Genomic DNA, 24,838 nt, shown 5'->3' with positions numbered 1-24,838 from the left:
CGCCAAGGATTTTGCGTACCGGTAGTTCTTTGGTCACTTGGTTAATATGGAAGAAAGCTGCGAAGGTATAGTCAATGAAGATATACTGCCCTCCAAAAGTTTGGAAACACCCCTGGCAAAGTGTGGTTTTGCACGATATCAGCATAAATCCTTATCATTTTTTGGTGCAAATACATTAAAGTAACTTGACGTTATCATTGAAGACCAGCAATAAAACATAATAATGGCAACATGTCAAAGTCAGACATGCCCCTTTGCCAGCTGTGATGCCTGGTTCCTGGTTTAAACTTGGCCCAGGTTTTTAAAAGATTTTTGGGTCAGCACACCTTAATAGCTTCAACAGTTGATTGCCAATTCAAAGTCAATGTTTGAATAAACTGACAGCTCGGATGCCCAGATTATGCAGAGCTGTAGTAGCTGCTAATGGAGGATATTTTGATGAATTGAAAATTTTAGTTTTTTTCTATGTATAAACTGTTTATGTAATAAAATATGTGTTGTCCCTTATCAGTGCAAAATTATCACAAATTAAAAAGGATTCATGCCAATATTGTCCAAAACCCCACTTTTCTAGGGCGTTTCCAAACTTTTGGAGGGCAGTGTACAGTGAGGTGTTAGAACTCATATATTATGGTGACAGCTACATACATTGTGTATTATTGTGTGTGCGTGTGTGTGTGTGTGCACAAATTCACTGGCTCCTGTAGCACAACACCTTATAAATTATGTTGACAATGTTGACTTCAGTGGCCTCCATGTTCACTTCCATATGACAGTGTGCTGTGTGCCATCTTTGTTATTGTTCTTTGCACGATCCAGTGTTGTTTTGGACCCCACATACTTTCATTGTATTAAGAAAATAAAAGTGTTCTATAGAAGAATATCAGTCATACAGGTTTGGAACGACATGAAGAAAAGTAAATGAAGGCAGAATTATCATATTTGAGTGAACTATCCCTGTACCACAGCTGGCTCTGGTGGAATTGTCTGTGTACTTGGAAGTCATTTTGGATTATTGACCGTCGACACGAAGTGTCAAAATAACACTCTGTTTCTCTGCTTTAGCTCTATGACGGTGCGTAAGGGAAAAAAGCTCACCATCTCCATCCAGGAACACATGGCCATAGACGTCTGTCCCGGCCCCATACGACCAATTAGACAGATCTCTGCCTATTTCCCTCGACTCTCCCCGACTGCTGAGCCTGCTGTCTCTCCTAACCCTGCTTCTCCATTGGCTCTCAGCCCAGGGGTTGGGGCCTCTGGAGGAACGAGCAGAGGTCTCTTGTCCCCTCTGCAGGCAGGGGCCAGAGGAGGGGGTGGGACTCTGTCAGCAGCAAGCAGCATTGAGACATCGGTGGACATCTGCAGTTCAGACAGCGATGACAGTAGTAAGTTATGACATTGTGTGCTTAACTACCTACAGGATCACACACACCATCCGAGGGAAACTCTTTAGTCACACATCAATACACAACTGTAACTGTAAGGAATATCATGAAAGCATAATCAGGTTACCTAAGGTGTACTGTGCCCTCTTAGCTAGTGAGTCACATGTGAGTGCATAATGGGAGTTTTGAGAGACCGTGCATTTAAGCGATGCCTGACGAGTAAAGTGGCAGTCACACTGAAGTTTGGGCACAGACACCCTCCTTTTTAAAAAACATTAATTCATATAACAAATCATTCTAAATAAAAAGGTAAAAAATACAATATACACAATAAAAATATACAAGATTTAAACAATAAATGCATTTTGACGCTCTTTAATTTGACGTAACATTACTTTAATGTATAATTTTTCAAGTAATTGCCGTGGAAATCAACTGTGGAAACTAAAGAGGTTAACAAAACAATACAGTATGTCTCCTGATGGTACATTTACATCAGGGAAGTCATTCAATGTCCGTAGCTGCTTGTTATTTAGGACCTTAGATAAAAACAAATCGTAAAATCATAAATATACTATATAACTATATTTACAATAAAACTATTTTAAATGATAATTTTACCTGTTATCTGTAGTGTATGTTTACATAAATCTCCAAGTTATGTCAGAAAATGTAATCTCCTGTCAAAAAATACCTGAAAAGGAATTTTAAAGAGGTCTTGTTCTCAAAAACAAGTTAGGTTTGGAATAGAAAGTGGAGACTTTCCTTTTATAGTTCACAGCTACGACTCAAAATGGCTTTGAGGACAAAACAACAATGGAGAAGGTTACATTTTAGAACATTTTAGAAGTTAGGAATGTTCTACATTGTAGAATGTGATTTAGGTATTTTATTGTTTTAAATACGGTAATGTTAGTCCACAAATGAACATCCTAACTGGTATATGGAAGCTATTGAACATAGCAAGGTATTTTGTTTGTCATATTACCTTATTTAAGCTGTTGTTTTTTTCCTTAGACTGCCTGGCAAAAATTCAATGTGAATTATTATGCTAACAATTGTGCAATATTAAGCCTATGCTTTGCATTGGCAAAATAAATTGTACAGGCTTAATATTGCAATTTGCAATGTTGCTATCCATCTTACCATCTTGTCAGATATGCATGCCTCATAATTGCACTGCATAATGGATTGTTTAATCTGCTATCTGTCAGGTTTTATGGTATAGATGTTATTAACATTTATACTATAATTCCTATTATTGTGTAGCTGCACTGGGGACATTAGAATTTGAACTGAGGTATGAGAGAGCAACCAGTTCCCTCCACTGTACCATCATCAGAGCCAAGGTAATGTCTATCTCACACCTCTGCAGTTCACTACACACTCACACCTATTCGTGACTCACACTCCAAAACCTGCAGGCGATTTACCCTTTAGCAGTTTGTTCTGCTTCAACAGACCTCCATACTGTTTTATTCAGCAGATCTTGTCTAATAAAGTGTTTGTTTTTAGGGTCTGAAACCTATGGATTTTAATGGCTTGGCAGACCCTTATGTCAAACTTCATCTTCTACCAGGAGCATGTAAGGTGGGCAAGTTTAGATCCCGTTTGGAGCAATTAAATTGCAATCAAGAAAAAAACATGACCTTTGACCTACATGACCTAATTCTATATAAGAGTCCTCTTTATACACAATATGGCCACAAAGACATGGATGCCCAAAAAAACAAATCCGTATGTGCTTGTTGAACATTTACTCTCAAAATTATGAGAATTAATATAGGGAGATTATCTTGGGATGAGATGCTGGGATTTGCTCTCATTCAGACTCAAGAGCATCAGAGAGGCATTGATGTTGGGTGATGGGGCCTGACTGGTCGTCTGCGTTCCAATTCACCCCAGTAGGGTTCATTGGGAGCCGGGTCTGGGCTTTGTGCCACGTTTTTCTACACCATTTCATTATAGATCTTGCTTTGTTCACAGTATTATCATGCTGGAACAGAAAAGCACGCTCCCCAAACAGTCCCAGAAAATTGACCAGTGGCATTAAGGAGTCTAGCCAAAAACATACATTAGAAGGGAATTTCCACATATTTTTGGCCATATTGGGTTCTTATTTATCAAAATCAAAATCAAAATGAAGAAACACAACAAAGTGATTACATGCTAAGTATCTACTATTTTTATTTCAGAAACAACTACTACTCAAAATGTTTTATAGCATTTATATATACTACCATTCAAAAGTTTGGGGCTGGTAAGATTTTTAACTGTGTTTGACAGAAGTCTCTTATTCTCAACAAAGCTGCATTTAGAATTAAAATTTATTTGATTTAAAATTCTGTAAAAACAGTAAATATTATTGCAATTTAAAATAGCTGTATTCTTTTTATAACAATTTAAATGTATTATTTTTATTACTGATGCAAAGCTGTATTTTCAGCATCATTACTCCAGTCTTCAGTGTCACATGATACTTCAGAAATAATAATGCTAAATAAATATTTTTCATTATGAATATTGATTCACACCTTAAGATTTTTTTTAAACCATGATACATTTTTTTTCAGGATTTGATGAATAGAACACAGTTATTTGAAAGAACAGTCTTTATTTGATTATTCATTTCTTTACTTTTGATCAATTTAATGCGTCCTTACTGAATAAAACATATGATAAAAAAAATCTAAATCCTATTGACCAAATATTTAGAGTGTGTGTGTGTGTACGTGTTTAGCTATACTTGTGAGGACCAGATGTCCCCACAAGGATAGTAAAGCCTGAGATTTTTGACTTTGTGAGGACATTTGGCCGGTCCTCACAAGGAAAATAAATTATTAAAAATACTAAATGAAGTTTATCTTAAAATGTAAAAATGCACAAAGTCTCCTGTGAGGGCTAAGTTTAGGTGTAGGGTTGGTGTAGGGCAATAGCACACACAGTTTGTTCAGTATAAAAACCATTACGCCTATGGAGAGTCCTCTCAAGTATAGCAAAACCAACATGTGTGTGTGTGTGTGTGTGTGTGTGAGAGAGAGAGAGAGAGAGAGTATTAGAGGATTAAGATATAATCTTCACTCTTTATTTATTAATTTATTCAAAGTGTTTTATACCCACAGGCTAATAAACTGAAAACCAAAACTGTACGTAATTCTCTAAATCCTGTTTGGAATGAGACTCTCACTTACATTGGCATCACCGAGGAGGACATGCTCAGGAAGACTCTGAGGTTAGTGAAGACATCTGTGCATTCTCAAATATCTCTTTATGGGTGACTCCAAGTGGGCTGTGAATCTATTCTGGATATTTCTTTAAAATTCTCCTCTCGGAGAGCAGTGATTTGACAGTAGCCTTCATATCTTGCTTCGACAGTAGGTGTGTAGGTGTGTGACAGAGAGTGAGTCTGCTTAACAGACCTTCCTGTCGCTTATGAACCTTCAGGAATGATCAAGTTTCTGGGTACATCTACTGTTGTGCGTGTCTTGGAAAGTTGGCATATATTTAGGCAGAATATTTTTGCAGTGCTGAAAGGCGCTCTTCAGCCCCATCATCTCCAAGGAACCTCGCCAGAGGTGGAGTGACTGCTGTAGCACTCGGGTTTATCATGCGATTATCCACAGAAAATTACTTGTGTGCTCATGATATAAATGAACAGTATCCCCTGGCAACCTGGGACTAGGACTGCTGCTGTTTTCAAACTTGGCCTTTTTTTTCAATGGCGGGGTGACAGTAGTCAGAGAAAAGTCATTTAGCCGTTTATCTCCAAGGGAGAGTACAGGAGCAGAGGAGGGTGTCGGTTTCAAAAACACGCAAGCAAACCTTTGAAAAAAAAGAGCAGGCGCTTACTTCCGACCAAACTGTCAGAGCCAGAAATATCATCCTAATCCCATTCATAAATATACATTTCTGTCTGAGCCATTTCTAGCTCTTGCTGCTCTGCGGAAGATATTTTTATTGCCTTTTTATCACTTTCGCCCATACTACATTTACAATTTTCATGTTTATCTTTGCCCTCCTTCCAGTATAATTGAATAACTCTCTCACTTTCTTTTTTATGTTGTTGTTGTTGCTGTTTTTCTCAGGTTATCGGTGTGCGATGAGGATAAACTGACTCACAATGAGTTTATTGGAGAGTCTCGTGTGGCCCTGCGACGTGTGAAACCAGACCAGACGAAACGTTTCTACACCTGTTTAGAGCATCCGCCACCTGTAAGATACACATACCCACTGTCTCTTTCTGAGTCTGTGAGAAGAGTGCCTGATGTTAATGCAACATCATTGTGATCAACGACAGATCTGAATTTAATTCATATAAGCTTGTTCTTGTTAATCTTCACCAGCAGATATAGATAGATAGATTTGTTTACTAAAATCCTTCTTTGTTTTTATTTTATTTAAATATACATAATTTTAATGAACAGAACATTAATTACTTTGTTAATGGAAGTAATGTTTATTAAACCTAAAAAATGTCAATATTCAATGAATGGAAGATGAACTTGCATTATAATAAACAGTGAGGACTTTGCCTCCTCATTTCAGAACAGCATGTTTCTTTAGACATTCCATCAGCATCTCTGTCTCCTTTCTCTTTGTATCTGCCAGCTTCCCTCTCCTACAGCCATGGGAGCCGCACTGCGAGGGATTTCCTGTTACCTACGAGAGGTACTCTATCCCAAACCCACCTGTTTTTATTCCGTCTCTCTCCCAGCAAAAAAGACAATTAACAAAGCACTGACATTTCCGGATGCAAGTTAGAAATGACGTTTTAAATATTGCAAACTGATAATTGCCTGCTGATTAATGCTCTCTCACTCAAATGTTTTCACATTGGGATCTAACCTCATTTGCATTTCAATAAGAACATTGAGCACATTATGATAAGTGGGATGGAAGAAATCGATTAGCATTTTTATTACCATCCAAAATTGTTCTCAACATGCTAGGTGCCCCACGATGAGAAATACCGGAAAGTAAAAAGGACACGAGGAGGATGGAGTCAGCTAAGGAAAGGGCAGGCGTGTGGATGTACTATTTGAGCATTTACGTGTTTAACGCAAATCCCTGATCTGTCTGTCAACAAGAACGAAAGTGGCATGCATAAATGACAGATAAGATTAGCCGAGCGGCATTGTGGCCTCCAGAGAGATGAGATACAATTTGTTCTATTTAACTTGGTGTTGTACAGCACTTACGTTGCTAATGCCCAGTGTTGACAATTTCATGACAGACGCTGCTGAAATGTGAGGCAGAGAGAGAGAGAATTCAGATCCATTTCTTTTGATTTAACCAGAGAAGTAGAAACAATCTGGAAACTGGAGGGGACACACATTATAGAGCTTATCAGCCTGGCTCATGAATATTAATTAGGTGACATAACAGTACTGAAAAGCGCATAAATGGACACTAGCCACATTAGGATTACCACTTACCGACTGTGATTGCGCGTTCATTCCTTTGATTATTGCTTAAAACGTGTATTTCGTATTCATCTCTCACTCCGTTTCTCATTTCTTTCATTATTAAACCAATAATTGGTAAATTTGAAAAGACAGAGGCGGCAGAACATTTTGCCGCCCACCTGAAAGCAACAGAGATTTCTGGAGACCAGAATAATAACATTTTCAAAGGAAGTGGAGAGATTATGTGGGGAAAAAAGACAGGAGAAAGCCACAGACAGCATAGATAGGGAAGATGAAGAAAAAAGGAGCGAGAGGTTACAGGGTTATGAATGGACAGAGGGTTCCGGATGAGTGACAGACAACACACTCACAGGTCTCTGGAGGAAGAGAACTAGAACTGACAGGGGAAAACTGCTGGACTGCTTAGAGGGATCACAGAGACAGTGATGGTTCAGGGGGTGGTTTGAAATGAAATTATGTTAAAGGGACAGCTCACCCAAAAATTTCATCATTTTACAGCAAATAAAATCATTTACGCACCCTCATGCAATTTCTTTCTTCTGTAGACAACAAAAGGGGATGCAAGGCAAGGTTTTAATGCAGGTGAAATCATTTGAAGCCATTCAAAAACTTTGTTTAAGGAACAGACTGAAACTTATGTCATTATTCCTGACAATCTTCTGCATAACTGGCCCTGGCTTTGTGAAAAAGTAGTACACTATAGTATAAAAAAAAAAAAGAAAACCATTTATAGAAAACCATTACTTTAAAAAAAGAAGAGCTGAATACAACTAAGAACTGGAAATGTAAATAGTAAAAAGGTGGAGGAAGAATATGGAGAACATGCCTCTGAGGCAAAGGAAGGATCACAAAGTCACAGACGGAGTTTATGGCGCAACACTCACTATGTTTATTTAAAGCTTTTGATTTGGTGTCATGACTGGCGTACATACAGATTCTGGTGGAGGCTTGTGGCTGGTGCCACGCCATCTGCCTGCTAATCACGCAAATTTGAATATGAAAGCTGTGCTAGCGCTGATATGTGTGTGTGTGTGTGTGTGTGTGTTCCAAGCCTCATTGCGCACCTGTTTACCTGCTGGATACACCCCCTCATTATCATTAGTGAGTCTGCATGATGGGGGTCATTATTTTGAAACCTCATGGAGCACAGCAGCCAAAAGGCCGAGCAATTCAAGCTACAACATTTAAACAGAGCTAAATTCATTTATCCCACTTAGAAATGTCTTTGGCATTTTAATTAGTCGCAGAAACTTGCACTGTCAGAGGAAAACCGCTGCTATTCCACCATCTGCTTCTTTGTGGCTAATTTGTTCCGCAAAGATTTTCTAGCAAAAACCTCAAACTTATTATATACGATGTTTGCATTTTAGTGGAGTTATTGCGCTACAATAGATTTGATTACACTCAAGGGCGTAGAATTCAGTAGGGACGCTACTGAATATCCAGTCCCTACTGATATCCAGTGACTATTGAAAATGATTGTCCCTATAGCAATAATTTTGATCAATCTATTCAAATATATTTATATGCAAGTACTGTTGTAATTTTGGCCGTATCTGAAATGGGTTTTACCATTGACATTACTTGACAACATAAGTGTTAAAAACATATATGCGCAGTTCATTTTCATAATAACATTTTTCTTCGTTAGCCTTAACGTTGTAAACCTAAATGTCCAAAGCAAACTGTTGCTGAAGACAAAACTGAAATAAGAGCATGCAGTTTAGATGTGCTTTACTACCGTTAGAGTCCCGGGGCATGTTTTCTTTCAGAATAATCAGTGGTCCAATTCATTTATAATATTACAGTAAAGTGAGGTACTGTTTATTGAGTCCAGTTATTAATCAGTCACTGTTAAACTGCCTCCTTGTCGTCATTAGTTACTCTTAACTTATTACCTTGATTAACTGAAGCTACTATTAAAAACCTTAATGTCACAACCTGCAAAACATATTTTACAAATGCATGCTTAGATATTCTATCATGAAGTGTATAGAGAGCTAAATTGGAATGTTGTAGTTTTACACAATTAAAACTGTAATTATGTAACATGCTGGCATAAAACTCTCTTTGTGAGTTATGAGTATGTTGGCTACCATAAATAAATGCTGTACTTGACATGAAATCGAGGTCAAAAGTCAACCATAAAAGCAAAAATGGGTAGGGGCTGCTTTTATGTCTCCAACAATGTCAAAATCAAACCTACGTCCTTGATTATAATAAAACATCTTTATCATACCTAACATTTCATATTTATGCAAATAGTGGAAATGAAATCCATTCTTCTCCCCTGAAGTATGCATTTTTATCTTAACATTGCATATGTATGTGCCCTCCTGCAAATGTACAAATACATGAGTGGGAAACTGCAACAATTGCAGCAGACTGTAAGTGGCGGTTCTTAGTGTAGTTGACCTAATGCGGCAGAGAATTATATGTGCGGCTATTTTGTCTGTCTCCTGAGCATTAGACAGCTGGGCTTTTCTCCTCGCTGTTTGCATTATGAGTTGTCTGTTTATAACACAGGGGTCGCCCCTCTGTCTGCCCACTATCTGTGTGTGTCTCCTCACTGTTAAATTAATGAAGGTCTGGCAATGCAACTTTCACTCATTCCAGCTCTGTCTCGCTCACACACACACACACAAACACACACACACACACACACACACACACACACTCTATCTGTATCTGTCCCCTCACAATTACATTAATGAAACATCACACTTGCCAGCAAACAGGTTTGGCTTGGCATGCTTCTCACTAATGGGCAAACTCGCCCGCAACCCCGGCACAAACACACACACGCACACACAAACAATGTGGCAGACGGGGCTGTAAGGGAAATTTCAAAGTGCAAGGTAAAGAACTAGAAATAACAAGGCTCTTGTTGGAAAAACAAACAGTGAGAGAGACACTGTGATGATTACCCTATTGATCCTGTCCTTTCGCCGGTTGCTGAGGGTGCGGCTGGGAGAGAGACAGAGAGAGAGAGAGAGAGAGAGAGAGACAGACGGCTTAAAACAAAGGAAGGCAGGAAGAGAGTATGAAAAACAGATATACAGCTAACTGCTCTCTTTGTGAATTTTCATATGCAAAGATATTACACTTTCCTCATAAATGCCTGAGAAATCATTTCCAATGTTGTCACTGAAAATGTTGAATGTGATATCCCATTTGATAAAATATATATTTCTTTATGCAGTACTTTTTGAGTTCTGTAGCTTTAATAAAAATGTACTGTATATGCCTATATTTAAAGAAGTATCACTGTGACAGGGTCTAATAGAAAACTCACTTAACATGTATAATTACACACTGATTACTTGCACAACAGCAAATATGGACAGGATGGACATGTAGAAATAAATAAGACATTTTAACAGACAATATGGAATTTTTCAGATGAGACAAACTAACTGTTACCCCAAAACAACACAGAAATCAAATAATTGGTAGTATTTACTTAAGTTTGTGCTGTTATTTTCCCAAAAAAATGATGTGTCATCCTGGAGGATGATGTCAGGATATGGCTTTAGTAACAGAAAAGTAATTTAAACTGAGGATACAAGAAAATCCAGCATGTTTCTTAAAATAATTTTAATTAGAGAGAGAAAAATGAAGAAACACTTAAAACAAATCTTAATAAACTGCCAGTTTTTGTTTCATTAGTGCAGACCGCACAGGGACCTGGCAAAAATAGCAGCATCTGTTCAAATCAAAGTGAATTAATTTAAAATTGAACTGTGTTCACTTAATTATGATATTAAGTGAAGACAAAAAGGAAGTAAAATGATTTACATCTTTAAAAATTGTGAGTTTAATATTTTATCGAATATATTTGGACTTGCAGACATGAAATCTCTCAATCTCTGCATGTCTAAGCTTTAATCTTCCTCATTACACTCTTTTATATCTCCTGACCGAGACAACTAATAAAAATGAACGTTTGTAATCCTTACAGATGGATTATCGAATATTTCATGTAAATATTGTTGCTCTCGTGGTGTAAGCTCTGAATATTCAGAGTCACACTTGAGCATTCTCTGCATGCATTATTAATGTGCATTCAAATAAGTGTCTCTCAAGCCTTACCTAATGTGTGGTGTGTGTGTGTAAGCGTTGCACCAAATCAAACAATTATGTCTAATTAAGTCTCCATATCTCACAAAATCCTGAAGAGGCTGTGCTTAGATCTTCCCGCTTCCCCTTTGAAAGCCACTGAAGCTGAGCTAAGCCTAAACAGACCAGGAAGAGAGAATGATAAATGACTGTCTGTGTGTGGCGATAGTCATCATAGAGCATTTGCAGAAGACTACAAGAGTTTGAATAGGGATTTTCTATTTTAAGACTAGATTAAACCTTCTCTTGTATTAGAATCAATATTAGTTTTTTATTTATGGAAATTTTAAAGGATATGAAAAAAAAATGATATTAAACTGATTAAAAATGAGCCTAGTGCATAGATGTCACATTACTAACATCATGCATATCCAACTGTTTATAATTATTCTACATGTGAACATTATCAGATTTTACCCAGAGGGAGTCCTTGTCATTGGTTCAGTTGTATGTTGGTTGTTGTATGAGTCTCCTACACAGTCACTTTTAAAGTGTTCTTGTGTAACCGAGTGTAAACAAGGCGTGATTCTGCATTTCATATGCGCATCATTTAAGCCTACCTAAAACCTCAACATTATTCTATGCAACCACTGGTATTTCCTTCAGGAAATGCCTAATCTAGTTACATTTTTGGACTTAATGTTCATTTGTTCTCTCTTGCAGTGGGAGAACGAACAGTTGACCACTTTGGAAGAGAGGGGCCGCCTGTTGCTGTCGCTGCAGTTCCTGCCCCCTCCTGCAGAGGGCGAAGCAGAAGGCCGGCGAGGGGGCCTGTATGTTGGAGTGCTACGCTGTGCCCATCTGGCAGCCATGGATGTCAACGGCTTCTCAGATCCCTATGTGAAAATGTGAGATTTCTGCACCAACACTGAGAAAGCACAGACATGCAGTGAATAAACACTTGGTGGGGATCCAGAAAAAAAAGCGAAAAAACAAAAAGGGCAAAGGAAAAAGAACTCCGGTTTAGAAGGGAGGTGCCATAAACAGTTCTCAGAGGTGGAGAGCGAGTAGGAGAATCTGTAAAACCAGAGGGAGAAAAAGAAACGGATAGAAACCTATAATAAGACTAAAAAAAACTACGTCCTACGTCTTTCCTCTGATGTGTCTCTGCTTCTCACTCTCTCATTTGTAACCCCCCTCTAATCTCTCATTATTTTTCTCACATCATGTATTAAAATAAACGCTCCCAAACAGTTCTTCCTCCCCAGGCAAAATGGCATAAGAACAGACAGGACCCCAACCCACGCTCACGTCCCTTCCAGTCACTCTCTCTGTCTCTCTCTCGCTCTTCCGTTTCTTTCACAAACACACACACATACACATTCTCTCTTTTCCTCAGGATCAAAGCCATATTCTAACTGTGTGTCTTGGGGGAGGGTGGCTGAGAGTTAACAGCAGTACATAAAGCAAATCAAATTTTTATGGAAGCCGGTGGGACGTCACCGCAAAAGCCGAAAAGCAAACAGCTTGGTACGAATGTGTCCGGAGTCCGTTTCGTATGCTTGCGACAGCGGTGCCGCTTGTTTTAATCTCCTGCTCTCCCACTGTCCTGCTCTACCTACGGCCCTCACTTTGTTCTTCCATTTGCCTTTCTCTTTCCAGATACCTGAAGCCAGATGTGAAAAAGAAATCCAAACACAAAACGGCAGTGATTAAAAAGACCCTTAACCCAGAATTCAATGAGGTATGGATGTATTTGATGGACTGGCGGGGAGTGCGGCACGCTCATTTCATTACATGTGCACCTCACGAGCGTTTTGAGTGTTAATGAGATATCTGGTCCAATATTTCTGCGCTGCGTCCTTGCTCACTTCACATTCCCAGAAGACCTCCACCTAAACGCATGTTTGTCTTTCATCACCATGTTGTACATTTCTCATTTCAGTCATGTCCTCCGTTTCTCTTTTTCTCCCTCTCCTCCTTCCCGTCTGTCTCACGCTCTCTCTGTCATGTGGGCGGCGTGCGATCACCAGTAAGGCTAAGTGCTTTGTTTCCATTCACTCAGAAGTAATACACATCCAGATTGGCCATATAATTACTCCTTGGCTCAGACTGAAGGCTGCTCACTCCAATCTTACACGCCACTATATGCTTAAAAGCAGGTCTCCACAGGAGCCCCGGTCAGCAAAACCATATCAAATCATATCAAAACTGTTCATGAGGGTGCTGAAAATTCCTGGGAGGAATAAGAGGCAGGAGCAATAGTGCTCTTCAACATATTATATTTAGAAAATGCTCCAATTTCTTTTTATGAACTGTGAGAACATATGTGGCTGCCTTTGGCTCAGGGGAGATGGATGGGTAGAGGTCAGAAGAGGTCCAGCGGTTTGATCCCTGCAGCATGATTTAACTCGGACACCCCAGAAAGCAACCTCCATTTAAAATGTATTGCTTTCTATTGCTTAAATGTTTTTTTTCCCCTTTATTCAAGCACATGCCAGACTTCAGTCAGTGGGTGTGAAAGCCGCAGACAAGAACATCTGTTTGGCTGAACTACCAAATGCCATTTGTTTTTGGAATTTTTTTTTCAAGCAACTTTTCATGGGGTTGAATATTTTGATCATTCCCCAGGTGGCTTTGGAACCATCAGGATGATGAATATGAGAAATTCTGTGTTTAAAAATGTCCTTTGAAATGAATGAGGGGAAATCAAATGTGACAATGAATAAATAACATTTTGGGCTTTGGCTAAAGGGTTGATCAAATGAGAACTGGAGGCATCGTCCTTCAAACTATTTTACTGAAAATGTAATGAAACTGTTGAACTGCAGCGATAATCCACGTCATATTTTACCACCCACAGGAGTTTTTCTATGAGATCTCTCTATCCGAACTGGTCCATAAGACACTGGAGGTCACAGTATGGGACTATGATCTGGGAAGATCTAACGATTTCATAGGTGAGAGCATGCAGTTATTATCATAATGAGCTTTTTTTGCAACCAATTATGGGGGCACTCACAAAGAATATGTTTGTGCATTCCATTGCTTATCTTTGTAAACAGGCACTAGACAGTTGTCTATGAGCGTTGTGCTCACATCTTTTTCACTATATTACACCACAAGTTAAAATAACACATCTCGAGAGCTCTTCCCCATTCTACTAACCTCAGTCTCACATTGTAAATGCAAATACAGACATAAGACTTACGTGTTTGATTATTGCACTTGAGTCTTGTGTCTCTTTTAGTGTCTTGCACATGAGTGCTGCATTTTTATAATGCAGTGTCGTCATGTTCAACTTCGAAAAAAAATTAAAATTACCCTGCTAAAGTAAATGTATTATCTTATGTGCTTTTGAAGAATAAGATATGGGCTGTGTTCATGATAGCATCATAAAGAGGTGGACAAAGTATACAAATAAAGTACTTGAGTAAAAGTACAGATACAGATAGATATTACTCCAGTAAAAATACTTCTTATCAATTTTACTTGGGTAAAAGTACAAAAGTACTTGATTTTTACAAACTTGTGACCTAAATATAATTTTTATCTACAATAATAAATGCTAAAAAAAATCGGCATTAGCAACTTATTTTTCACGGCATCAGTCCCGTGTGCACTCAAGCTCAGATGATCTACTGTTCTTGGCTCATTTTTAGTCAGACTTGTGAATTCTGTGAACTGTTAACGCAGTCAAATCAGTGAGTTTTGGACTCAAGAACTGATGCAATCGAATCATTCCAATTCCTGGATGAATCGTTCAGTGCGATTTACGAACAGATTTGACAGGTTAATTGTAAACTTAGAATCAACTCGTTCACGAATCGGACACCGCTATCACATCTCGTAGTGTGAAACAATTTCTCCAGTTCAAAATGGAACAAGGAATGGTATGTTTTTATAAAATGATTTGGAATGTAGTGAACTAAAAGTAAAAGTTTCCCAAAATAAAACTACTCCAGTAAATTAAACGATACTTGAAAATTGTACTTAAGTACAGTAATGAAGTAAAAATATTTAGTTAGCCTACTGTCCACCTCTGCTATCATATCATAGTATTCCTAAAGTAGTATATAGTATATAGTCTATATAGTAATGTGCAAAGCATGCTAATTTTCTATATGAAGGGAATATCCAGACGACCTACTGCAGTTGCTAAAATACGCATTATTAAAGAGAGCACTCTGTGTGAAATACTAAATCCCACAATGCAATACACTAGATGTAATGAATAGAGCAGAAGTAAACTATTTGCCATCTTGTTCTTGACTCATAATTTGATAAGATTAAAAGACATTTTTAAACCAACATTAAAGACACATTGTTACAAAAAAATCAGCAGGGATGCAACAATGCTAAAAATTTGGCCAGCACTAATAATATTATATAATACACACACACACACACACATAAATATATATATATATATATAATATACTGTATACATGATACTTATTTTCATTATGTTATGGATTAAGTATTTTATGCTAATGGAAAATCAATACATTTTATGCTACTATAGTGCAATAAATGACTTAAATTGCATGTACATCTACAGTATGAAATTTAATGTTCACTGAGATTGTGATATTAAATTATTTTTGAATTTTGAAATATTAAACATGACAGCAAAGGAAATCTAAATGTAAATATAGGGAGAATGAGCATGCCACATTAAATATCCAAAAATAATTATATTTGATAAGTTATTTTAAATATATCTAATCTAATATCTATATTATATATTTTTTTAAATCTTATCAGCCGATACATAAGGCGTGCATCCAATATGATATGCAATATTTTCAAGATGATTACATTTGCTGATTTAAACATGCACAACTGTTTGATATGTTAATGACTGCATAATGTTTCGTTTCACACAAGAAGCGGTATTCGGTATATACTATGCAGTAGTCATTATGTGGTACTTTTTCATTCTGATCACAGTCATCCATCCATTAAGACTTACTTACACAACTCCAAATATACTCTTGAATGGCAGGTGGCGTGTGCCTGAACTGTCAAGTCCAAGGAGATGCTCTCCGCCACTGGATGGACTGCTTGAGGAACAAGGGTCAAAGGGTGGAGCGCTGGCACATTCTGGCCAATGAGCTGCCTCAGACCAGCTGCCATGACTGAGGAAGAGTCCTGTCAGGAACGAGGAAATCAGTCATGATAGGTTTATGGATTTGATTGATATGAGGTGGACATGGAGATAATTATATGAGCTAAGTAGGGGCCAAGATGTTGGAAGTAAAAGGAGAGTGGAGGATGGGCCACCAGTCCTCTTCTGACTTGGTGTCACTCAAAGCGAGTCCCCTTTCACCCAATTCTCTCGCGCGCGCTCATTGCTGCACGTTTTCTACACATTTTGTAATGTTGAAGTGTATTTTACTCTTATGAAATCTTGTGTAGCACAATTCTCTTTTTTGATTAACCGATTACAATGTATTTCAATGTTCAGTGCTATCGTAATGCTTGCAGACAGCGCATCTTTAACAATATACGGGGGTGCATGTAAACTGCCTGCCATCATCAAAGTGATAAACACATGGTACCACCATAACAACATGGGAAGGTCCTTAAGGGCTTGTCCTCTCAATGTTGTCAATCATATTTGAAACAAATACAATTTCATCAGGAGCAGGTTTATGTGTAACTTACTGCTAACAAATAGACTATCCATTTTGTAGCATGATGCAATGTTTACATTTTTTACTTTGCACCAACTGTGTTTTCCAAGGTCTCAAACCTGGCAGTTTTCAATTTCCAGTAGTTACTTTTCTTTAAAAAGGGGTTTTATGGACATGCTACAATTTGATATCGCGTACGTTAATTACTTGATATATTTTTGGAATCAAATGTTTATATGTGCCGTATACTAGGACTATCTGGAGTGCGTCTGCATGCGTACGCGTGTGTTTCGTCTGGTTGTTTTGTACCAAAAAAAGTGCTGTATTCTTGAGGGTTTGTGGTTTACATTTCTATAAGTGCTTATGTACAAATTGGAAATACATTTGAAATGCATTGCTCTTTAAGATGTGCGTCATTTCCCTGCATCCTCTTGAAGCGAGCTTAGAAACCTCTTAAGAATTACAATTCGCAATCGCTCCGGCAAGAAGAACATCTATTATGGCACACCACCAACATAAGCACACTTCATCTGAATGATCTCATTCGCAAAGGCTTCGTTCTGTGGTGTTGTTGTGTAGTTGTGGATTTGGGTATATCTTTACACCAATAAGCAATAAGATACTCTCTAAATGGGATTCCAAACCAAGAAAATATCAGCCTTTTCTACTGTGAAAAACCACTGCACTGATTCTGTGGTTCTTCGAGATGCATCTGGTTGATTATGTGTTCAATGAGTAAATGGTAATTAGACGGCCACTTAACAGCACACCACAGTGAGGTAAAAGTGTCAGTGTCACTGTATCTGGCCCGGGGCATTGCCACTATCATCATGCAGCCCGGCCCTGGTCTGGGCAAATAACCAACAGTAAACATTTTGGATGTCTCCCTTATCTGACACAACCATTTCAAGTCTCTGAGACGAGTTAGATTGGGTGTGTTTGATTATATCATTTACTTGCACAATTGATAAGAGTATTTTAGATCTTGGCAAAACTAAAAATGTCATTATATAAAAGTCTTTATTTATTATAAAAATCCCTATTGAGTTATAAGGTTGTGGGGGGGGGGGGGGGGGGGGGGTTGAGGGGGTGAACGAAATTAAGAAATATCTTGATTTTTAGTTGTTTGGCTTATTTTGATGCTTGATTTGGCTTAATCATTTTAAGTCATTTCAGGCCCCCTTAAATGTTTCCTGAGGCCCCCTAGTAGGCCCTGACCCCCCCTTTGTTAAGAAACACTGAGCCTTAAAAACTTATTATAGGTACTTTAGCTAATAAAATTAACTAATGCCCCTCAAGTCATACTGATTGTAGCTTTTGTTATTCACATAAAAGCATTCCTTAATCATTTACCCACCCACATGTCATTCCAAACCTGTATGGTGTTCTTTTTTATGTGGAGATATTTAGCAGAATGTCTAAGCTGCTGTATACAGTGAGAGTGGATGGGGATCAGGGGATGTCAGGCTCCAAAAAACACAATAAAAGTATCCTATACATCTCATTTGCTATATTGTGAGCCTTTTGGTGCCATATGATTGCTTGGAGTAAAGAACGGTCCAAAATGTACAGCATTCACTGAAAATTTTACCTTATCTTACCACAGAAGAAAGTCAGTCATACAGGTTTGGAACAACATAAGGGTAGGATATAAGTATCGCTTTTTATAAAAAAAAAAATTTTTTGTTTACTATTGAAATGTTGTTTTTGTATGCATTTGTTAATTTTATTTAATTTCTGTATTTTCTTAAATGGGTGTTTATAGAGTATTTACAGAGTGTTAACTTTTAGTTTTAGTTACTTTTTCTTATTTGTAAGTTGCTTTGGATAAAAGCGTCTGCTAAATGACTAAAAGTAAAGTAAAGGGTAGGTGAATGATCAGAGAAATTCTATTTAAAGTCTTAATGAATGAAACAAGCCCTTAAAGCAGTGGTACTCAACCAGTGTTTTCCATAAACTATTTAGACATTGTTGTACACATTGCAGGGCCTTGAATTAAAAAAGGTTGAGTAAAAAAAAAAAAACACTGCCTTAAAACTTTTGTAATAGATCAAACTTTATCCATTTATCTTTTCTTACATGAAAAGTTTAAGCAAAAAAAAGCTTCCAAGGGTGAACATATGTCGCCAGCTTGGTTCAAGGAATGAGATGGCACATAAATATAGTTTGAAAGTAACTACATGAAACTTGAAATGGTTTGTCTCATTCTTAAAATGAGCATCGCCACCTTGTGGGATTTAGTGGAATTTTTTTTCCCCCAAACAACTTATGACTTAAAATTCAAGACATTACATTAGCCATAAGCATACATAATCTCCACCTTCATATTGGTTAAACACAGCCTGAAATGTACAAGTGAACCTGAAGATCTTGATCCACTCGTTCAGATGTTTAAAATGACAGCCAACCAAAATAATGAACATTTAATTTCAAATGTATGACTTGTGTGGAATGTAAAGGATGGTACTCTGAAGAATATTGGTAAACAAACAGCTTAGATTCCCATTGACTTCCATTGTATGGGAAAAAAAAAATTACAATTGAAGTCAATAGGAGCAGAAACTGCTTGATTACCAAAATACTTCAAAACAGAAAATTTAACAATGAACATCATTCAGCTTTGGAGCAAATGATGATACAATTTTTCATTTGCGCATGGACTCAAGTTAACGTTTTTAGAAGGTTGGACTTTTCATTCAAATATGATGCTTTTGCACAATGTTTAAAAGGATCTGCTGACAATAGAGAAACCCAAAAGAGTAAACACTCGTGTCAAATCTCTAATCAAACTATTTAATTTAGCATATTAAAAGCAGCAGAAAACAGCTGGCAATACTGGCACTTGTTTGTTGCATCCTACTGGTGTGATGGCAAGGGCACACGACAGCAACATGAAATGAATTTCAAAAACACCATCAAACACTATACTCGAAAGGTTTTCTGTGGACATGAAGATCATCATGTGACTTGTTATATTGTTCAGCGTCTCTCATTCCTTCCCCCGGGGGTCTCCCAGCGTGGCATATTTTAGATGTCTCTATTATCCAGCACAGCATATGTCACGATCACCAGGCAAACCCTCCCATGAGTCTTTCCTGGGGCTTAAGGCTGCTGAGGCAGAAACACCATTGCTTCACCTATTATGGACACGCATGTGATTTCGACAGGTGTAGGCATCCTTAAAGCTACGTGCACACACAGGACAGTCAAACAGACGCAGCTGCAGATGCACGCGGCTGTGGTTCCTCAGAGTCCCGTCGTTGTTGAAGCGTTTCCCGCACTGGGCACAAGCGTATGGCTTCTCCCCTGTGTGAATGAGCATGTGCACCTTTAGCCGTGAATGATGGGGGAATAGTTTTCCACACTGTGGGCATATGTGCGTCCCAGGACCTCCGACTCTTCCTCGTCCCCGTCCTCTTGCCCTACCCTGCCTGATCTCTCTGCTGAACGCCACGTGACGTAGGGGGTTGACCGCAACGTTAGCTATACCGAGATGAGAATTGCCGCTAACGGTGTCGTTCCTGACTGATCTTGAGTCTGTGTTTTGATGAGCGGTGTTGTAGTTGACGTGAGCTACGCCTGATTCAGGGCAAGAGGTCTTTAACACATTTTGGCTTATTTTACTGAGGGATACTTGCAAGGTTTTAGCCTTTAGCTTCATACGTTTAGCTGATTCTAGATCAGTGGAATTCGATATACTGAACACTTTAGGATCAGACTTGTTGTTAATATCGGTAGTAGCTTGTAACTGAGCAGTGCAATGAGCTAATGGACTGTAGACCGATGTGTTGGCATTGGTTGACTGTGAATCGAGACTTTCAAAAGGCTCTGTTTTTACACCACAAGGAAATTCATTTAAAGGTGATGTTTCAAAGTCCTTATCTGTGTGAGCCAGTGTGTTTGGTAACTGGGGACGAGGTATATCGATGTCTGATTCGGTCACCAGAAGAGCATGTTTGGAGAACTCTTCTACTTTTGTGCTGGTGAGCTGTTCAGTTTGTACCTGGTTCTGATTCTGATAGATCTCTGTAGGCATGGTTTCAGTTTCTATGCTAGAAGTCCACTTTATATGCGGTGGTGGAGATGACGGGGCAGGGTTTGAAATGGCTGGACCTGTAAAAGAGGAAAGGTGTGATGAGGTCAGGTGGAAAAATAGTACACTAACCAAACTCATACTTAGGACTGGTATGTACACAAGTTTCGTCAAGATTTTTGTTGCTGTAAGCCAGATTTTTCCGAAAATTGTGTAGTGTATGATGTTCAAAGACTAAAGTCTGATGGGGTGTGATCCTGAGTCGTTCAGTGTATGATGCCTAGTGATTTAAAATCCATTAAATAGTCATGTAGTTTATTCCAGCTTTAACTTAACTAACACAGCTCCAGATTCAAACATAGCTTTTTATGACAACTGCAAGTTACAACTGAATATACAGTTCCAGTCAGAAATTTGAATGTATGTTTTTATAAAGATCTTTGATTTAAAAGCTTTAATATGCATTACAGATTTTAACATTTTCACATTAAAATTTTTTTTTGATACATAGACAAAATTTTATAGTACATTGCTATAAAACTAATATATTCATGTTGATAAAACAGAAGAGCATGGCCTAAAATAGACATTTTATTTGGATGTAGTACACTATTTTTGTCTAGTTTTATTTTTAGGACGATACTTTGGTAGTTATTCGATATTTGCCCCTCCTTTGACAATCCTGAAACGTGCATAGGCATACACTGCAAAAAATGCTTTTCTTACTTAGATTATTTTGTCTTGTTTCCAGCCAAAATATCGAAAAATTCTTAAATCAAGAAGGATTGTCTAGACAAGTAAACATTATTGTCTTGTTTTCAGAAAAAAACAAGTCAAAATTAAGTGAGATTTTGCTTGAAACAAGCCAATGGGGTAAGAAAAATAATCTTGTTTTCTGTTTGACATAAGATTATTTTTCTTACCCCATTGGCGGATTATTTTGCTTGTTTCAACTTGTCTAGAAAATCCTTCTTGATTTAAGAATTTTTTGATATTTTGGCTGGAAACAAGACAAAATATCTAAATAAGAAAAGCATTTTTTGCAGTGTATGTCAACAGTCTGTATGTATTTTTTCCTGTTCCCTTCGTGAAAAGGGCTATTTTAAATATTAAACATTTACAAACATATAACAACAGTAACTAGATGTTACTAATTTATCACGACGTGGGGTGGCTGTGTTTATTTCTTTCTTTATTTTATTTAATTATTATTTTACTGTTGTAACTATGGTATTTTGGCGGAAACCATGGTTTCCATGGTAATTTGCCTAAAGAACGTAAATAACGGCTGACTTCCGCAGAACGCGTTATTTTCTAAGAAGAGTCAGTGTACCGTTTGACTCGACGAGTTTCTCAATCTCCTTCAGTCTGCGTCTCAGGTACTCGTTGTCCTTCTGCACGCTGTCCAGCTCTTTTTCATACTGCAGGACAGTCCCGCCGATCATGTCCATGATTTCATTCAGCGTCGCCATTAAGCGCTCCGTCAGGAACGTGTTGATGACCTGCAGCTTGGTCATTCTGCTGTTAGCTCGCACTTATTTTATTTCGGCGTACAGTAAGGCAGAATGTAAACACAAGTCCCTGTGGTCATATGACCACTTATATGTTCAGCAGTGATTCAGCGCCAACCAAAGGAGAGGAGTCGAAGTGTTCACACTTCTTCTTCTTCTTCTGCTCCGCCTCCTTCTTTCTTCTTCTCTGGATTTACTGGTGGGTTGCAAACCAACTACACAGATGCACACACCACCTACAGTAGTTTTCGGGTTATTATTGCAGTTTTTGTCCAATATTTAAAGGTGCCATAGAATGCATTGATACAGTATTTTAAATTGTTCTCTGATATCTACACAGAAGGTATGTGGCTTAGGTAAGGGCAAAAAATCTCCAGAAACGATTTTACATGTCCATTTACAACCCTAGGATTTCTCCCTAGAATGAAACGGTCTGTTATTGGCTTATTTGGCAGGGTCATGAATAATAATGAGCACTGCTCTGATTGGCTGTTTCACAGTGCTGCTCAATGTTGAGCCCTGCTCTGATTGGCTGTTTCACAGTACGGCTCATCAGCAAGAAGGAAGAACAGGGAGGAAAATATATATTTAAATACTTTCTCTCGCAGTTATATCGTCGGGTAATTATACTGCAAAACGCGGGCATCAGGGAGCCGTTATTAATATGCGAGGCATTGAAACTGCTTTTGAACGACCCATCGATCGCGTTATAGTTTCACTTTCAAGAGATGCAATCACACAAACTATGTTTACATTATGGAGCAACAGTACTTACCACACATTTCACAAGATCAGATGCTTGTCAGTGGTGCTCAGGATCTGTAAGTCATTCGCCATCATCCTCATCTCTCCTTACTGAGAGTGAAATCTTATGTACTGTAACAGGCTACCGCTAGCAAGGAGCTAACCATGTCCCTTTAGTGGCTCACGTTATTTGCTTTCTGTGCCTTTCTGAATACAGACACCAACCCATCCCTGCACTTCACACCCCCTGCACGGCCTGGAACATAAAATTTATTTTGTTATTTTCGCTGTTGTCCGCGCTTGTTTATTTACAATACCTGCAGAGCTTCTGATGGTTCGGCCGGCTTAGAACAAGGGCGGGTTTATGCAAATGTTGGGGACGTAGTGATCCCGACTGTTGCGTCACAGTCGGTGTTATGTTCTGATTCGCCTGTTTTTCAGTGGTCTTTTTTAATCACGAGATTTACATATGAAGGAGAAAACTATGGTGTTTGAGGCTCACGGTATGTCATTTCCATGTATAGAACTGTTATTATTTAAATATGCCAGGGTAAAGACAGTTTTTCATTCTATGGCACCTTTAAAGTGAATTTAGCAATTCCAGAAGCTTGTAATCCTGTTCATATTTGGCACATCTAATTAATGTTTCTTTTTCTAACAAATATTACATAGTTGTGTTTGGTGGAGTGGGGCATTTAGTCATTCTTAACCCTTTAACCTTCACCCTTAAAAGGAGATAATGAAATAATTATTTAACTTAAAATTCCTATTAGTAGACATCTAATAAATAGCCTCAAATAAATGTATACAAGATTTAAAACTCTACCGTACGGTTGAGCTGTCAGCCCATGGTTAATTTCCATTTAAATTCAGAGAACCATTTCATAATATTTTCATATTTTCCAATAATCAATATTCCTTTAACTTTATTAGTAGGTCTTGGATACATTTCATAACATTCAGGGTCCACAAAGATTATATATATAAAAATTGGTGTAATATATACTCGTATGTTATATATGATATGCCCTGTACACGCATGATTTTAGATAATTATGGTAAATAATTCTGTGTTTTACCCTCTACCCTATTCACAAAGTTATGGTTCCATTCCTACATACTGGTTGCTTGTTTGACCCTGTTATCTGATGACTGACCAGCACCGTTCTCACTTCTGTGTGACCGACTGAAGTTTGTAAACTGCTGCTGTCACTTCAAAACTGGAAATTCCCAAACCAGTACAGCTGTGAAAGATTGCTCTCTCATCTAATCCTTTAGATAGATTTATTCCCCATCAAAGTAAGCTCAACCGTATGATAGAGATGTCAGTTAATGTCATCTTTTTGTTACTTTGTATACTATGGAAATGTGTGCCTTTCTCATGTGTCCCAGTACTTCTGTCATTTATTACAACATGGCTGTTGAATCAAACACTTTCCTTCTTCCCTGCTGAAATTGACTGTTAAGTAATCATTATCCAAATTACGTGCTTCCTTAGCCATTTTGTCTGCTTTTTCATTTCCTTGGTCCCCAACATGCTGGTTGTTACACCCTTACACCTTGTATAAAATAACCATTATTGCTGTCAATATATCACTTCAACATGATTGAAAAGTTTGAAAGTGATGCCAATGAATCCACTATGGTTGCCATGGCAATTTTTTAAATAAGTTTGGTTTTACTGCCTGAATGTAGATTCCTTGACAATGATGTACAGAGAACCATTTTCACCTCTGAAATAATGAATTCTCTGATTCTGTAAGTCATGATAATGAGAAACATGGCGTATAATAATGCACATGCATGCATACGTTAATAAGTAGCAGATTATTATTGTGAGACACCAAGTCATTATTATGAGAATGTTTCTCATTAAAATGAGAAACTAAGCCATTATTTTTGCCTATTACCTCAGTTGAGTGAAAACAACCATTTGGTTAGTCATAATAATTGAGATTTTCTCATAATTATAATTTAGTATTTCATATTGACAGAAAATCTCATAATGACGATTTAGCATATCATAATGAGACATTCT

General features: G+C 37.9%; 2 protein-coding genes across 2 annotated transcripts; one reads left to right on the top strand and one right to left on the bottom strand.

Moving 5' to 3' along the window:
- Window positions 1-1,069: 1,069 nt before the first annotated feature.
- LOC306845302 (double C2-like domain-containing protein alpha) lies at window positions 1,070-17,796 on the top strand (the record flags this gene model as incomplete). The annotated part of the gene is made up of 10 exons (XM_079377999.1): window positions 1,070-1,388; window positions 2,658-2,737; window positions 2,904-2,978; window positions 4,511-4,620; window positions 5,474-5,600; window positions 5,997-6,056; window positions 11,597-11,781; window positions 12,536-12,617; window positions 13,737-13,833; window positions 15,882-17,796. 10 exons carry the CDS (start codon window positions 1,070-1,072, stop codon window positions 16,016-16,018), a joined length of 1,272 nt encoding a protein of 423 aa, XP_079234125.1. The 3' UTR covers window positions 16,019-17,796.
- Window positions 17,797-18,261: 465 nt separating this feature from the next.
- LOC306845291 (uncharacterized protein) lies at window positions 18,262-22,245 on the bottom strand. Its single transcript, XM_079377991.1, has 2 exons — window positions 21,879-22,245; window positions 18,262-20,625 (listed from the first exon to the last, which is right to left on the bottom strand). The coding sequence occupies exons 1-2, from the start codon at window positions 22,060-22,062 to the stop codon at window positions 19,646-19,648; spliced, it is 1,164 nt and encodes a 387-aa protein (XP_079234117.1). The 5' UTR covers window positions 22,063-22,245; the 3' UTR covers window positions 18,262-19,645.
- Window positions 22,246-24,838: the final 2,593 nt, after the last annotated feature.

Source organism: Barbus barbus, assembly GCF_936440315.1.
Source record: "Barbus barbus genome assembly, chromosome: 3".
In the NCBI taxonomy this organism is placed as follows: domain Eukaryota; kingdom Metazoa; phylum Chordata; class Actinopteri; order Cypriniformes; family Cyprinidae; genus Barbus; species Barbus barbus.
Note: the sequence above shows the minus strand (reverse complement) of the source record. Positions and strands in the feature narration are given on the sequence as shown.

Bases quoted from the DNA above. Each gene is read 5' to 3' on its own strand.
- LOC306845291 (XM_079377991.1), bottom strand. From the start codon at position 22,062: ATGACCAAGCTGCAGGTCATCAACACGTTCCTGACGGAGCGCTTAATG. The intron at 20,626-21,878 runs GTACACTGACTC...CCTCTTTTACAG, and splicing joins GAAACTCGTCGAGTCAAACG to GTCCAGCCATTTCAAACCCT.